Source organism: Hemiscyllium ocellatum, chromosome 29, assembly GCF_020745735.1.
Source record: "Hemiscyllium ocellatum isolate sHemOce1 chromosome 29, sHemOce1.pat.X.cur, whole genome shotgun sequence".
Classification (NCBI taxonomy): Eukaryota; Metazoa; Chordata; class Chondrichthyes; order Orectolobiformes; family Hemiscylliidae; genus Hemiscyllium; species Hemiscyllium ocellatum.
In genome coordinates this window covers 50,939,118-50,956,201 of record NC_083429.1, presented here as the reverse complement: position 1 = coordinate 50,956,201, position 17,084 = coordinate 50,939,118, and the positions used below count along the sequence as shown (strand labels likewise).

Genomic DNA, 17,084 nt, shown 5'->3' with positions numbered 1-17,084 from the left:
CATCTTCTTGTGAAGATCTAGTTGAGGCCTGCAAGATTATTTGATAATCGTGAACTTTATTATAGCACACAGCTAGTTTTCTTCACTCCTTGGAGTATCTTGATAATTTGCTGGTGAATGGTATTGATAGCAATTGCTGTGGAGTGATCTAAGGAGTTTTTCATTTGCAGACACATTCCACCCCCACCCAAAGCAACTTCCTCCTTATATATTGTGAATTTGTCTGGAATTTAATAAGTTAAGTCTTGAGGAATTTTTAATATGTATAACAATACTGAGAGTTTCACCAGCTAAGCCAGTTGTTCTATTCCTCCATAACTCCCTGCTTGCTCAGTCCTTGACGATTAGGTAATTGGATTTTCAGGGTGGATTGAAGGGAGCCAGAAAAGGGCAGAGGGAAGCTCTCTTTAATTTATCAGCACAACAGAGACAGTTCAAAAAACTTGAATGTACAAGCAATTCAAGTAGAGATGAAAAATAGTAAAGGCAATAATTCACACATGGGAATGATGTACAGGCCACTTAATAGTAAGCACAGGGTATGGTGGGGTATAAAGGAAGAAAGAATGGGAACTTGTAAGAGAGGTACAATAAGCATTGTAGATTTTAATCTACATGTAGGCTGGAAAATTCAGAAGTGCTAAGGTAGTTTAGATTAGTTCCTAGAATGTTTTGGAACAGTTTATTTGAATAGCGCCATATTAGAATTAATTAACTAACCTTCTAGTGAAGGAGACCCTGAGTGTCAATGGTCATAGAATGTTTGAATTAATATTCAGTTTGAGGGAGAGGTGAGGGGGTCCAAGATTAGGTATTTAAATTTTTTAAAAAAAGAGTATTTTGGAGGAAGTTAAAGCAGAGCTAGCAAAAGTGAACTGGCAAATTTGGTTAAGAGATGGGCAAGTGGCAGGCATTTAAGGAGATATTTCAGAATGTGATTGGTATGTTGCAATAAGAAAAAAATGAGGGAAGGACTCATCATCCATGGTTAATGAAAACAGTTAAAGATTGTATAATCACATCAGATTTGATGTTAAGATAGGTGGCAGCTCAGAAGATTGAACGGAATATAAAAACAGCAAATAAGCTGTTGAGACTAAAGTTAATTTGAGAGAAAGTTAGCTAGAAATATTAAAAATGGTAAGAGTTTCTATAGATATTTAAACGTAAGTGTTAACAACATGAATATTGCTCTGGTCAAATTGAATCTGGAAATTAATAGTGGAAAATAAGGAGATGGCAAGAAAATTAAACTGGTATTTTGTGTGTCTTCACTATAGAGTAACACTCCAGAATAGCTGTAAATCAGGAAACGAAAGGGAGGAGCTATTGGAAATTCGTTCCAGTAATGAAGAGGCATATTACCTAAATGCAGATTGCAGATCCGAGATGCAAAGGTATCTGGATATCAAAGTGTACGAATTGCAAAAGTATGTGTAGGTACAGCAAGTAATTAGGAAAGCTAGTAAAATGTTTGCAGTCTATTACAAGTGAAATTGAATGCAAAGATATGGAAGTAACGCTTAAATTATAACAGCATATTGTTTGAGACCACACCTGGAGTATTGTGTAGAATATTGGACTGATTATTTCAGGAAAGATATAAATGCATTGGAAGCTATGGGGAAGAGTGAAGGTAGGTAAGTAAATATTTTGGATAGATCTGGGTGACCTGAGAAACTGCTGTCTGGCAGGGCTGGAGGTTTGTCAGATCTGAGGGTTTGGATCTAGTAGCTGGAGGGTTGAGTCAAGTCTGCTGTAGCAGGCAGAGGGAGATGGATGGTCAGGTCTTATTGCAAGAGTGTGGTTTGGATCCAATGCAGCAGCATGGTGAGGGTGTTGGATCTGTTAATTGTTGAGAAAAACCTACCTGGTTCGCTAATGTTCTTTAGGGAAGGAAACTGCCATCCTTACCTGGTCTGGGCCTACATAGGACTTTAGGTGCACTGCAATGTAGGCATTTAACTACCCTTAGGGATGGGTAATAAATGCTGGTCCTAACCAGTGACACCCACACACTCTGAATACTTTTTAAAAAAAAATTCTTAAGATTGACAAGCAGGTTCACTTGGCGGTTAGGAAGGCAAATGCAATGTCAGCATTCATTTCAGAAGGGCAAAGAACACACCAACAGAGATATACTGCTGAGGCTGTAAAAAGCTCTGGTCAGACTGTTTGGGATATTGTGAGTAGTTTTGAGCCCTGTATCTGAAGGACATACTGGCTGTGGAGGGGGTCCAGAGGTTGTTTACAAGAATGATGTGGGGAATGAAGGTCTTGTCATGAGGCATGGTTGAGAACTCTGGATCTATACTCAATAGAGTTTAGAAGGATGAGGGAAGAATCTCATTGAAACTTACAGAATACTATGAGGCCTGGATAGACATGAAGATGTTTTCATTTCTGGGAGAGATTAGGACCCAAGGACTGAGATGAGTTGGATTTTTTTTCAGCCAGAGGGTCATAGCTGGAACTCATTGCTGCAGAAGGCTGTGGAGGCCAAGTCATTGTGTGTACTTAAGACAGATAGAAAGGTACTTGATTGTTAAGGGGATCAAAGGTTCCAGGGAGATTGGGGTTGAGAGAAGTAACAGCCAAGATCAAGTGGCAGAGCAAATTCGACCGAATAGCCTTAATTCTGCTCCTACATCTGTTTGTTTTAGTACTACTGTATTTCATTGCCTTCTGTCAGTTTCAAAACCTGCTGAGCTTACCCCCTTCCAACAACTTGAATTTGATCATGTATTTATTCTCTAATTTAGTGGGTTGAGTTAGGCAAAAATGTCACTGATTGTAATAAACTGAGACCTCGTATTGAAAGGGTGCAGTCATTCCTGAAATCTTTCGGCAAGCCGTGAAAAAAACTAGCACTTTGCCTGTGCCTGTTTACATGTGCCCCCTGCCCCTGCATCAATAGGAGTGGCATGATGCTATTTATATTCAGTCTCCCAAGATTTCCAGTGACAACAGAAGGTTGCACCTTGTATTCAATGTAAAATTTAAACTGTCCCCTCCATGAATTGCACACTGCGTCCAGACTCTACTTTTTCGACATGGGGCCCCCTTTCCATCTGTTACTGTGTTTTGCTAAAAAGGCGTCTGTTTTAATTTGCATGTGAGCCCAGCCCTGTTTTTCCCCCCCCCTCTTGCATATAATGCATTTTAAGTTGCGTCACAGTACTGTGGCAGCTGGGGTGCAAGTACCACAAGTGTGTTGCATGTGAGGAGCTGCTGCTCTCTGTCTGACGAGCAATTAATAGCAAAGAACTTATGTTTGCATTTCCACATGGCACGTTTGCCCCGTCTGTGCCCACACAAAATGATCAATTTAATAGCATTTGAATTTAACAGCATATGCAAATGCAATATTTTTTTTAAAAAATGACCTTTCTGCCACATTAGCTCCACGCAGTTTCTAATTCTATTTTATTCGTTACATGCTTTTAAAAACGCACTTTAATCTGATGCATTTAATTTTTCTTATTTATCCTTGCGTTTTGCTCTTGTGTTATTCAGGTTCCAGAGTTCTCTTTGGACCCTGGACCGTGGATAATATGGTATTATTAGACACCATATCAGTACAATGTACTTCAGTTGGAAGAACGATGTCGTAATATGGCTTGGTGCCCGACCCATGTATATTATAAGTACCTATTTACAATCACTAGGCCGGTGCTGAAATATGCCGATACGGGGTTAACGGCGTTTGAACCCTGGTCCCTGATTACTGCATAACTCAACAGGGATATTCATTGACGGATTATTCCTCATTCAGCCGCCGGGGGTGGGTTTTCCCCAAGTTGTTCCGCAGGCGCGGGAAGCTGTATAGCACCATCACCTTTCGTAGCAACCGCCGATATGTCGGGTTAATATTCATGGTCCAGGGCAGCTGGTAAGGTTAGACCCCCCTCCCCCCGGACCATGAATAATGTAATCCTCGCCGCTTTATTGGTGGGAGGGGGGGGCGGAAGGTGAAACGTCGGCGTGCTGCGCTATGCAAGTTGCGGGGCGCGCCGCCCTCACCCGTGCAGCCAACCTCGGCTCCTCCCTCCCACCCCTGAACCTGGATAGGGCAATGCCCCTCCGGCGGCGGCCTCCGGGCGGTCGTTGAGTTATGCAGGTTGCGGGGCGGGGAGATCCCCCTGCTCCCTCTCCGGCTCGCTCTCTATCTCCCTCCTCGTTCACCCACCGTCATCACCGCCTTCTCTCTCTCTCTACCCCCCCCCTCCCCTCCCCCCTACAACACACACACATACACACACACACATACAAACAGACTCCCTAAAATGGCGCACACAGCTCGGACCCGTTTCCCAGCTCGGCCCTGGAAAAAATCGGGACGGTCGCGGATCCCGAGCCTGAGGAAAGATTTGAAACACGGATTCGACGCCGCCTTGCCCGTCTCCGCCGCCATCGGCAAAAACCTGCACAAGTTCCACGACCTCTTCGGAGAAAGCAGCAGCAGTGAGGTAAACCCACCCCCTCCCCCCAGAAAAAAAATACCCCGCTCGCTTCACCCCCCCCCCCACACAAAAAAAAATTATATATTTTAAAACAGTGAAGGTTTTGGTGATGGATTGTTTGTTGAAGTGGGGGGGGGGGGGGGGGGGGGGAGCTGGCAATGAGAGGCACCGGGGCCTGTCTGACAGATCCTGACGTCCAGAGACTGAGGGAGGGAGGGGAGGGGAGGGGAGGTGGTCGACTTTCTGGAAACAGAAAGAAAATTAAAATTGCGTGTCTTGTGTCTTTTCAAAGCATTCCCCCCCCCCCCCCCACCCCACAAACACATACACTTCTCCTCCTCCTTTTCCCCCCCCCCCCAACCCCCCCAGGATCTAGATTCCCTGTTTGAAAAGTTTGCCCTCCCTTCTGAAAACCTGTTTATTTTTCAGTTGGATTTTATTTTCTCCAAATAAAATGTCAAACCCTCTGCCCCGAGCCTGGAGTTACAGCCTCAGCTCCCTTTGCATTTCTAATCACCTGTTTGGCGGGCTTTCCTCCAGCGACCGCCATCATGTTCAGGATGGATGTAAATTCAGTTGATTTTTTTCTCCCTTATCCAGCTCCCCCACCCCTCTTTCCTCCGTGCCCCTTGCTCACTCTGCATCTGTACATTTTTAGTTTTTTTTTTGAAAATTGCACCTCAACGCATCATTTGCAGCTTCTTGCACATTATATTTAGGAAAAAGGCTACCGACGTCGTAAGCCCCTTCCATTTGAAATTCATCTTTTTCCTACAAGTTCACTCGAAAGGATGGGGGAGTAAGTGCATATTGCGTTTCTTTTTTTAAAAATGCATCCATTACTGTTTATGCACCTGAATGCATTATTTGCAGCTTTTTAAACGCCTACTTAAAATTTACTGAGGCTGTAAACCACTCCAAACCGGACTTCATTTCTCTCTACACTTCGGGAGCTGAGTGGCGAATAAGGATTATTAATCTGGTTTTATTTATTAGAGATTGGAGTCTTCTAAAATTATTTATTTAATTCTCAGCAAACCTTTCATTAACCACACCCCCACCCCGCCTCTTTTTCTCTGCCCAGTATTTTAGGCCCTATAAATGATTCATTTTAGTACAGTGTTATTACTTGGCTTAGAAAGTCATTGAAACCTGACTAATTTTGATCGTTGTGGTTTAGTAAAAATAGCCCCGATGTAGCACATGGTTCCTAGCAAGTAGTTGCATTGGGGTTTGGTCCTGGGGACTTTAAGTTTATGGCTCTGAAACAAATCATTAACTGTTTTTTGTGCAGTACAGTTAATGTCATTGCAATAGTGAAACTTCCACTGTCTTTTTGGATGACAGATCATTAATGGAGGGTGGTCAGTTGATTGTATTAATCTTTTAGGCAACAAATAGCAAGCATCAAAATTTTCTTATGTCTATGCATGTAACCACTCAGTAAAAACATATGTCTTACAGACAGGTCTTTAGTGCATATCTGTACCACTGTAGCGCAAAGCATTTTGTAAACTTCTTTTGAACACCTAAACTATACATTTTGGATTTGTACAAGTTTGTCTAATTCACACCCTAAAATGAACCTTACATGGGTGTCTCATCTTCTGATCAGGCTACTGTACTTCCTTTAGAGAGCAGGGCGATTATTTCTCCTCAACCTATTCTTTTGACATAACTCTTACTAACACTGCAAAAATTGAAGATTTCAAAAACATTAGATTGATGAATTAGCAAAATTATCAAATTTGCAAACTTGAAAGGAAAGGGCTCTGTCACCAGTTGAACATTATGAAAGTATTTCAAATTTTTAAAAAAAATGTTGCTAACTTGCTGCATGTTGGTGTGTAGCAGGTTTTTGGATTCTGCTGAGCTTTTCCAGTCTGATGTTCACCTACATGATGATCTTTGATTCTATTCTGTTTGGTCACATTCTACCCCTGTACACTTTTTTAGTGATTACAAGCACTCTGTTTGACATTGTCCAGCCTTACCCTGGGAACCCAGCTGTATCATTTCTACTGTCATGGTACAGTAGAAAGGGTTGACTCCTGGTTCTTTGAACTGTTCCATTTTCTGTTTTTAAAAATGCACATGCTGCCAAATGAAATCACCATTTTGACTGACTCAAAACTAACTTTATGCACATTGATTTGCATTTACAAAGTCTTTGGTTGTAGGTTTTCAATTGTTTCCTCAATAACTCCGGTTATCTTGGAGTGGTTCTTCACAGTCATTGTAGACTTGAAATAGTTTATGCATCAATCTTTTTCCAAGTTTGTTTTTGTTTTTCACACAGCTGAGCCTGAGCAGTGGTAGTCTTTTTTTTTCTACCTCCTTTTCCAATTCAGTTCTTGACAATATTCAGGCCAAGCATAGTCACCTGAACTATGCTGCTTTGATTGTGATAACTTTCTATGATGACTGATAGAACTAGGGATCTATATTATGTAGCAAAGCATTGCATTGTTGAATAGTTTACCCAATGGGTTGCCTCACCTTTTATCAGAAAAAGGATGAACATCTGATTCAAGATGTGACATGCTTGAAAATATGTCCTTGTTCTCACTGAAAAAAATTTGCATTTTAAGTAAAATTGATTTGCTTCCAGTTCTACAATTGATGCTGACATATTTTCCAATTAACTTCTAGCTTCTGTTGCAGTGATTCATTGAAAAATAGAGATCAATTTATTGATCTGTAATCAATATATTTCTAGTTGTGTAGGACTTAGTGATTAGATGTTGTTATGGAATACAAAGTACATTGGGGAGGGGAACCTTGCAGCGGCATCATTAACATCGAAACTTTAGAATAAAAGTATTGATACTGTTGACCACAAAGCATATATCTCCCAAAAATGGATAATATGCTTGGGAACTGCTAAGGTTAATTTCTTATGGTGGCTCAATGGTTAGCACTACTGCCTCACAGGCCAGGGGCTCAGTTCAATTTCAGCTTCGGCTGACTGTGTGGAGTTTGCTCATTCTCCCCGTATCTGCGTGGGTTTCCCTGGTTGTTCTGATTTCCTCCCACAGTCCAAAGATGTGCAGGTTATTTGGATGCTAAATTATCCCATAGTGTCCAGGGATATGCAAGCTAGGTGGATTAGCCATAGAAAATAGAGTCATAGGGATAGGTAGGGGGTTGGGTCTGGGTGGGATGCTGATTGGAGAGTTGCTGCCTGAACCCTATGTGCCAAATGGCTGTCTTCCACACTGTAGGGTTCCTTAGATTAATATGTAGCCTACCAAAGAGAATCTGTTTGACCTTAAGAATCGATTTGGATGTTGAAACTTTCCACCCAGGCTGTCGATGTGGGGCTAAAGATGAGGCAGTAGTTTCTGTAATAAGCAGCATGTCAGTTGATTTTTTGTTCTGATAGCACCATCTTCTATATCTCTAATGCTGTAAATTTACATTCATTAAAATCTTGATTTTGTTTTTCTTTTTGTCTGATAATGGGAACTCAGTTTCTCTTTGAGGAGGTCTTCTGTTAGTTAGCCTGGTTCTAACTATTAGGTGGAAAGTAATACTGTTGTTGCATATGTAGCTCCATCTCTTGAACAAGATAAATCCAAAGTCCAAGATCTGAGGCAGAATTTCCAATAAAGTTGTGTTCCCCAAATGCAATACTCTGTTTTCATTCTGTAAATGGGGATGTATTTGACTAACTTGGTTGTTAGCTAACCCAGCAATGAACTGGTGAGATCTGTTAATCTATATGTTGAGACATATTCTTTGCTCAACCCATTACTTGATGCTGAGATCTTGCTAAACTTAAAATACACTTAACAATCAGAAACAAACAATAACTTTCAGGAATCGGTTTAATTCTTCAGTGCCCAGTTCTCCCTCCATTCTCTTAAGCATGTTACACCTTTAGTGTTTCCCTCTGAGTTCCTGTGTTCTTTGATTTGTCAGATATATGACAGTTCTTCATATTTAAACCAAGACTGAGTACTAATCAACTGCTTGGCTGCGAAATGCATCACAACTGTTCTTCCCCTCTCTTCCTCCTGCATACATCATCCCAAACTTTGTTCAAATGCCTGCTTTTCACTGGGGCTGGGCAATGTTGCAAGAAGACTTGGCTGCTGGACACTTCACTATGGAGCTTAATGTGTATACATGTTTAAGGGCTTGTATTTTCTAGTGGGATAGAATGGGTGTGATAAGTGACAGCAGTCATTTGACAGTGATTACGAGGGTAATGTTTGCTGATTTACCTGTTCCTGAGATCAAGGATGCTGCTGCTTTGGCTAAGCTTAGATATGATTTTAATTAACAATATTGAAACTCTGCTGGTTTGATGGAAGATTTCTTAAAATTGTAAATAAAAGGATATATGGTAGTTTTCATCTATCCAGTGTCATGATATTAAGTAACATTCTAATATTGCAACATGAAGTTCAGTATGGTCTGAAACGAATAACTAATTTCTGCATAGGTTTTGTAATACATTTTATATCCTGTTATTTTATTACATATTATCTGATTTCTTGTAGATATTCTCAATTTCTATTTTACTCCTAGTGCCTTGAAAGTAGAGACTGATGTTGGCATTTGGTTCTAAATTAGTAGTCTTGTGGCATTGTGATAATATCCCTACTCCTGGACCAGAAGGTTTGGACTTACATCCCACATGTCCTGTAGGTGTGAAATCATATGTCTGAACAGGTTAATTAAAAATAACTGTAGTCCTAAATGTCTTGTGGTATCTGTCTACTTACCGATTGATGTGAATTAAGAGTATTGATTGATTGCGGAATGTGGGCCTATCCTTGCCAGTGCTCTCTGATTGTATCCCCCAGCAGGGGGAGCTCCCTCTCCAGGCTCAGTACCACACTACAACTTATTTCTTTAAGTAGCTATTAGGAAAACCCCAGCTCTATTCTGGAACTTTGTGAATGGCAACCTACAAAATTGAACCGCAGAAGTGCTCATGGAAGCAGTGGCCAAGCAAGATGAATTTTAGGTGAGAAATTGGACCTTTTTACTATTCACTTGTGAGATATAGGCCGTGCTGGCTGGGCCGACACTTTGCCCGTTCCTTGTTAACCTTGAGAAGGAGGTGGTGAGCCACCACCTTGAATTACTGCAGTCCATGTGCTAGATTCACAGTGCTGTTAGGGCGGGAGTTCCAGCACTTTGAGCCAGCAACAATGATTATATTTCTAAGTCAGGAAGTTAAGTGACTTGGAGAGGAGCTAGCAAGTGGCGATGTTCCCACCTTCTTGTTACCCTTCCTTCTAGATGAATGTGATTGTGGCTTTGTTGATTAGCTAAGGAGTCTTGTATTTCTACAGTGTATCTTGCAGATGATACACACTGCAGCTGTGCGTCAGTGATGGAGGGAATGAATGATTATGAATGTGATGTCAATCGTGTAGTTGTTTTGTCCTGGGTGCTGTCAAGCTTTGTGTTGAACTGTATTCATCCAGGTAAGTGAGGAATATTCCACCACACTCCTATTATGCTTTCAGTGGTGGACAGATTTTGAGAAGTTGGGAGGTGGCTTACTCACTGCAGGATTCCTAGCCTCTGATCTGTACTTATAGCCACGATAATTATTTGGTAACCCCAGGATCTTTAATATTGGGGGAATTCAATGATGGTGATGCCATTGAATGTCAAGAGATGGTGAGGTTCTCTGTTGGCGATGGTCATTGTCTGGCATTTTAATGCTGTGAATGTTCCTTGCTATTTGTCAGCCTCAGCCTGACTATTGTCCTGGTCATGCTCCATTGGGACATGGACTGCTTTAGTTTGACTTGCAGCAAATGGTGCTGAATATTGTGTAATTGTCAGCGAACATCTTGACCTTAAGGAGGGGAAAGCTATTGAAGCAGCTGGAATGGTTGGCCCCACCTTGAGGAATTCTTGCAGTGATGCTGTGGGACTGAGATGATTGACCTTGTAATGAGGTTAGGAGCTAAGTGGCCCTAATGTAACTCAAACTGAGGCTCAGTGAACAGGTTATTATTAAACAAATGCAGCTTGATAGTACTGTTGATTATCCCTTTCATCATGTTACTGATTATCTAGAATAGACTAGTGTATTGATTGTCCAGGTTGGATTTCATCCTGCAATTTATAAGCTTGACTGGCTATCTTGTTAAATTTCTATTCGATTAGTCCAAAAAACATTTTGGGTCGCGATGATGTTCACATTCATTCCATTTCTTTTTGAGCTGGAGGTCATCATTAATTGTGTGGAGTGCAGGGCTGAAACTGGAGATGCTACAAGGAATGAATGTTATGGTAGTTTTGAGGTCAAGCAACATTTGAATGTAAAATACTCTAAATATTGGTAGACTAGAATGCATTGATTGTACTTGGTTTGTAATAGGAGCTGTTAGTAATGGAACCAATGGCCCTTAATCATTGTAGATATATTTAATTAACCTGTTAAGATATATTATAACACTTCAGAAGCAGATGGAACTTGAACTTGGGCCTTCTGATTCAGAAAAGGACACTCCCACTGTGTTGAAAGAGCCTTCCAAATTCATCTAAAGCTTTTCTCTATATCACTTAGCACATGAAAATATAACTTACTAAGTTGTTGTTGCCCACTTCTTGCTCTTGTACAATATGACCTAGCCACCACTTTGGCTGAGTGTTGTTGGTCTGAACATTCTAGCCTCCAGGTTTTGATGAAAAAGGAAGCTGTAGGTATGTTTGCTGTTTCAACTACTTTATTGAAGGTGGATTTCATATTCGTGGCCCTCTTATCTCTCCAGGGTTAGATCTAAACAACAGGGATGGGTTGCTTAGCAAAAAAAGGAGGAAATGAATCATGTTTCAAGTGAGTCCTAAAACATTGAAATCATGTTTACATCTGACTCTGCTCTGTCCTGCCCTTCTACTCTAAAAGATAAAATTTTGAGGCCAGTGATACTGTGTCTGAGACAAGCTGAGTTAACTAAGGTCAGTGATGGATCCTGGCATCTTCTTGGACCATAAACTCTTCACCATTTAATTTGGTGCATTTACCCACAGGGAGATGTGAAATGTACATTTACATAGCTTTAATTGGCTGCAATGCATAGAGTTTTTGAAATTGTTACAATTGCATAGAACGCAGCAATTTTCTTAACTTCAGAAAAAGAGCTGTATTGGATTTAAAGCATTAACTCTCTTTCTTTCTCCACACCTACTCTCTGACCTGCTGAGTCTCCCCTAGGATTTTTTTTTGGGAGCAATTTTACTGCCTGACTCATGGAAGATGGTGTTTTTGTTTCTGGTCATGTGAGGTGGTGGTTGCTATTTGGAGTGGTGTTACATCATTTAAGCATTTTGTATCTTGATTTGAAATTGAATCAAATTTACAAAGTATGCAAACTATGGATCCAACAGGAAAGCAAAGCAAATTTCTGCTGCCAATGAAATCAGTTCTGAAAACACAAAAAATGCTGGAAATCACAGCAGGTCAGGCAGCATCCATGGCGAGAGAGCAAGCTAACGTTTTGAGTCTAGATGACTCTTCAGAGCTGGTGAGCTTCAACCCAGTTCTGATGAAGAATCATCTAGATTGAAGAGTTAACTTGCTTTCTCTCCATGGATGCTGCCTGACCCTCTGTGATTTCCACCTTTTTTTTTATTTTCAGTATGTATGTACCAGAATAGGAGTGAAGATAGGATTTCAGTTGAAAGATAAATTCAGCTGACCAGTCTAAAGAGGTATGATTTACAGGACTGTTTAGAGTAAAACCCATTTAAATTCCATTACTAAAGTAGTAATCACTTGAGGCCTGCATATGAACAGTACACAGATTTTACAACACAAAGTAAGGAATAGGAGTTCAGGCATAATCTGTCAGACTGAATCAACTATGCAACCTAGTAACGACAGTAAAAAGGATTGTGCTTTTATCCCAAAGTAAATTGAGATTTTACTTGAAGTTGGTGTACTTGGTTAAACCTCCAGGTATGGTGTGTTTGACCAGCTCTCTGGTACATGTTGGCCATAGTCCTTCATAGCTAATTGTCAAAAGTATGTTGTAATAGAACATGCAGCAAGTTTCACCTGCCATGTGTTTGAAAACATAATTCGTGAGAGATTGTGATGCCAGTTTGCCTTGGAGGAGAAGCTGCTTACATAGTGAACCTGTCTCATTACTTTGCACGTGTGGTTGAGTAATTCTACTTTGCCAACCATCACCTATGCTGCCCTTTACTTTGACTTTAGTCATTGTTTCCTTGGTGCCCTTTAAAGGATGACATTTTCTTCTATCACACTACAACATTCAGTATCGAGCATAAATGTTGGGGTAGTTCTGACCAAATATTCAGGTCTTTTGATATTTAAATTATTTATCTGCTTTGAAATTGTGACACTAGGTTTTAAAATCTAGACTGAACTGTAAAAATTTGATCTGCATGTTGCATTTTTGACTTTCAGTGTAAGAAGTGTGTATAAATTGGTCCATTTATGATCTGTATTTGGAAAGTTAATATGGGCCAGTTTAGTTCTGTAACTCCTGAGCTCAAAATTCAGCACCGGATCCTCTGTTTGTAGGAGCATCCACTTTGTTGTTGCACAGGTGGTAGCACTTGCATCAGATGATTGTGGATTCAAGTCCTGATTCAGAGACTAGTCCAAACATCCAGGGTGGTGGTGCCTGCTATCTTATAATTGAGATTTAAACCTGTCCACATTCTTGTTGGATGTTAAAGCTTATATTTTATATAAAACTGATGTACTGCATTTTTTAGGCTGATATGTACAATTGAAGAGGATTAGAAGTTTTCTCTGAATGTACTGATGAATATTTACCTACTATATCAGTTAGCATCCCTAAAACGAATGTGGGAGCCTGTAGTACAGAAAGTAGCTATCGTGTTTACTATAGCAGTGAATAGACAACAAAAAAAAGACTCAAGTGTTTTGAGACATCCAGGTTCTGTACAAATACAAGATCTCCTATTCCTAACGCATAAATGGGAAAAGGCTACTTAATGTTTTGACATTGCACCGTATTCAGTAGATTGCTTGTATTTCTACAGGTGCTCTCACCTTTTGTTTAAAATTTCAAGTTTTGAGGTTTTTTCCTAGCTCACTTAAAGTAGTCATAGTAAGCTAATAAAGATCTGGGATTAAGGTGGGAATTTCCACATGGCATATAGCCAAGGCAGCTACTCTGTAACTTTATGATGATAAACAAAGACTTGACAAATTTTAAGTATGTGTTTTTCCATCCATCCAACTTTTCTGCCAGTGTATTTTTTTCTTGATGAATTTGGAAATGTTTTGGTTTAGCTTTGCTCCCTCCTTTTCTCTCTCAAGTGTTCCTTTTAAAGTTGCTTTTCCCATCTCACATCAGTGCACTGGACTAGCCCACACTGATGTCAAGAGCAAAATTCAAAATATGCAAGATAATTATGATTAACGTATCTGGTTTTCTTAATTGGAACTTGGAAATCTACAAGAGGGACATGGATAGGATAAATAGACAAAGTCTTTTCCCTGGGGGTCCAGAACTAGAGGGCTTCGGCTTAGGGTGAGAGGGGAAAGATGTAAAAGTGACCCAAGGGGCAATCTTTTCCATGCAGAAGGTGGTGTGTGTATGGAATGAGCTGCCAGAGGAAGTGGTGGAAGCTAGTATAATTGCAGCACTTAAAAGGCATCTGGTTGGGTATATGAATAGGAAGAGTTTGGGGGATGTGGGCCAAGTGCTGGCAAATGGGGTAAGATTAGGTTGGGATATCTGGTTGGCATGGACAAATTGGGCAGAAGGGTCTGTTTCCGTGCTGTGCATCTCTATGACTCTTAAGTTGTGTGCTGTGTTAAAATGAAGGCCTGTGTTGGAGTTTTGAAGCATGGAAGTAAAGTCCCACTTATTATTCATGAGTTACACTACATGAACTGATATCAAAACAATCACAGCAGTTGGAACTTTTGAAATGACCTAGGTGCCCCTGGGCTCGAGAGGAGGAAACCAATCAGATTTTCTTAACTGCTGATCAGTGACTGCCTGCTGGAAAGTGAGTTTGAGAGCATTGTCTTGCAGTTCTATGAAATATAAACAGTCTGATAGCTGACTGGAATTTGTTGCCTATGTTGTCACAGAAATGACTACATGAGCAAATTATTTGCTATTGGGAGTACTTACACTCCTAGGAGGAGGCTAGGAAGTCCTATGTTATTTTGCAAATTATTTTTGTAACTTAGTTAAAGTACAAATTGCATAGATACAGCTTAAGGTTACCTCTTAAGCGAGTTCCCTGAAATGATTTTTCACAGGTACACACAATGTAGCTTATATTTTATATAAAACTGATGTACTGCATTTTTTAGGCTGATATGCTCAGCAGTTGATGTTTTCATATGTGGTTAACCTGTAATTCTCTTTTCTCTCCTTTTGCACTTTACCTTAACACAACTGTGGAGGGTAGTACACAATAAGGAAGTTGGGGAACTGCTTGTGATTACCCACATAGTGGATCATGTTGTCATTTAGGAGATGACCCTGCACTTTATTGAAGGGAGTCAATACATTCCATGTAAAACTTAACCGAGCTGACCACCTTTTTGAAGAGGGTGAGCAGCGAAAATACAAGTATATACTAGGAACATTCCCTCAAGAAAGGAAGAAAATCTGTAAGATGCATTCCATGGTGTTTATGTTAGACATCATTTATTTATAATGAATATTTTAGATTAGATTAGTTACAGTGTGGAAACAGGCCCTTTGGCCCAACAAGTCCACACTGACCCGCCGAAGCGTAACCCACTCAGACCCATTCTCCTACATTAACCCCTTCACCTAACACTATGGGCAATTTACCATGGTCAATTCACCTAACCTGCATATTTTTGGATTGTGGGACGAAACCAGAGCACACGGAGGGGGGCCCATGCAGACATGGGGAGAATGTGCAAACTCCACACAGAGGAGGGAATTGAACGCAGGTCTCTGGTGCTGTGAGGCAGCAGTGCTAACCACTGTGCCGCCCACGGTGTTCTGATATGTTCTGATTTTTCACTGCAATTTATTTTTGTGCCTGCATGCTTGAACTAACATTGATTTCTTTGTATTATTATTTGAATCTTTTGATTTTGTTTAAGGCTTATTGTTTTTCATTTAGAATAATGGCTTCTAAGTTTATTGTCAATACTGTTTCCTGCTACTTGGGCAGCAGGATTGCACTTCAGATAGCACAGTGTTTATAAACCTGTTTTTTTATATATATTCTGTAATGGCTGTTGAACTGATGACCTGTTCACAACCCTGACTCTCTTCATTGAAAATCCACCTATCTCAATTGGATGACTTCAGCCAAGAAAAAAATTCAAATGAAAGCTGGCATCATTCCTTTTGATTAGTTACCTTTAAGTCTATGCCACATGCAGAAACCAACCACACGGTTTTCGTTTTCTGGAATTTATTAGTGTAAAGTAAATATAGGCTGACTTTTTTTTTTCTTTTGGCCAGTGGGACATTATCTGTTACACCTGAAAGTTGAGGACCTTGATGTATGAATGAATAGAAATGAGCGATTTGTATTTATTGTAATCTAATTAGGTTAGACTTAGTGTGGAAACAGGCCCTTCGGCCAACAAGTCCACATCGACCCGCCGAAGCGCAACCCACCCATACCCCTACATTTACCCCTACCTAACACCACGGGCAATTTAGCATGGCCAATTCACCTGACCCGCACATCTTTGGACTGTGGGAGGAAACCGGAGCACCCGGAGGAAACCCACGCAGACACGGGGAGAACGTGCAAACTCCATACAGTCAGTCGCCTGAGTCGGGAATTGAACCTGGGTCTCAGGCGCTGTGAGGCAGCAGTGCTAACCACCGTGCCGCCCATTTAAAAAAAAAATGTTGGAGTGGTTCAACAGTCTAAAGATGAAATAGGTTTGTCCAACGTAATAATCTTAATTTAGAACAATAATGAACTGACTGGTATACGGGAGATACAAGCATATAAATGAACTTGTCTACAAGATTACTTTTCTTTATTTATCAACAATATCAGGAGAGCTTTGTCTACATATTTCCGCAATCATGTTTATCAGTTATGATCCAAAATTCTTGTTTTTGTTAAGTCGTGTGGGACAGTGAGAACTTGCCTATTTTGTAGTTCAGTATAATTTGGAAGAAGAAAACATTGTTTTTGTTTATGCATTGAGGTTGTGAATTAAGTAAAGACCCAGTTGATGAAGGATTTTATCAACAGCGAATGATGGATATTCTGTTCTGAGCTAACATGCAAATTTTGTTTTGCTTGGATTCTTGTCAATAAATAGAATTAGTTATCATCTAAGATATTTTCTAATTATCCTGTTAAGGGATGTTATGACACACCTATAGCAAGTGAGACTTGAACCTGAGTCTCCTGGCTCTTTTAATTGTCATTTAAAGGTAGATGGTGGCCACTTTTGCATTTTGGGGTCAATTGGTGAACCACTTATGAAGAAAATCAAGTTTTTAAATTGAATGGATTGGTATAAAATTTAATTCTCTGTGAAATGGGATATTGGGTTGCCACAAAGAGTTTGGTAGACACCTTAGTAAATCAATTTGAATGCACAGATTACCATCGTTTCTCTATCTTTTTAATCCACTGGCAATCATTTGCAGTAATGAAATCAGACATTCAGTC

At 40.3% G+C, this 17,084-nt stretch overlaps 1 protein-coding gene across 5 annotated transcripts in view; it reads left to right on the top strand.

Moving 5' to 3' along the window:
- Positions 1 to 4,265: 4,265 nt before the first annotated feature.
- kmt2a (lysine (K)-specific methyltransferase 2A) overlaps positions 4,266 to 17,084 on the top strand; it is a 148,321-nt gene continuing 135,502 nt past the window's right edge. For all 5 annotated transcript variants that reach the window (XM_060847052.1, XM_060847051.1, XM_060847050.1 and 2 more), the window contains exon 1: positions 4,266 to 4,469. In XM_060847052.1, coding sequence (XP_060703035.1) covers positions 4,287 to 4,469 — 183 coding nt within the window. In that variant the 5' untranslated portion in view covers positions 4,266 to 4,286. The remainder of the gene's footprint in view (positions 4,470 to 17,084) is intronic.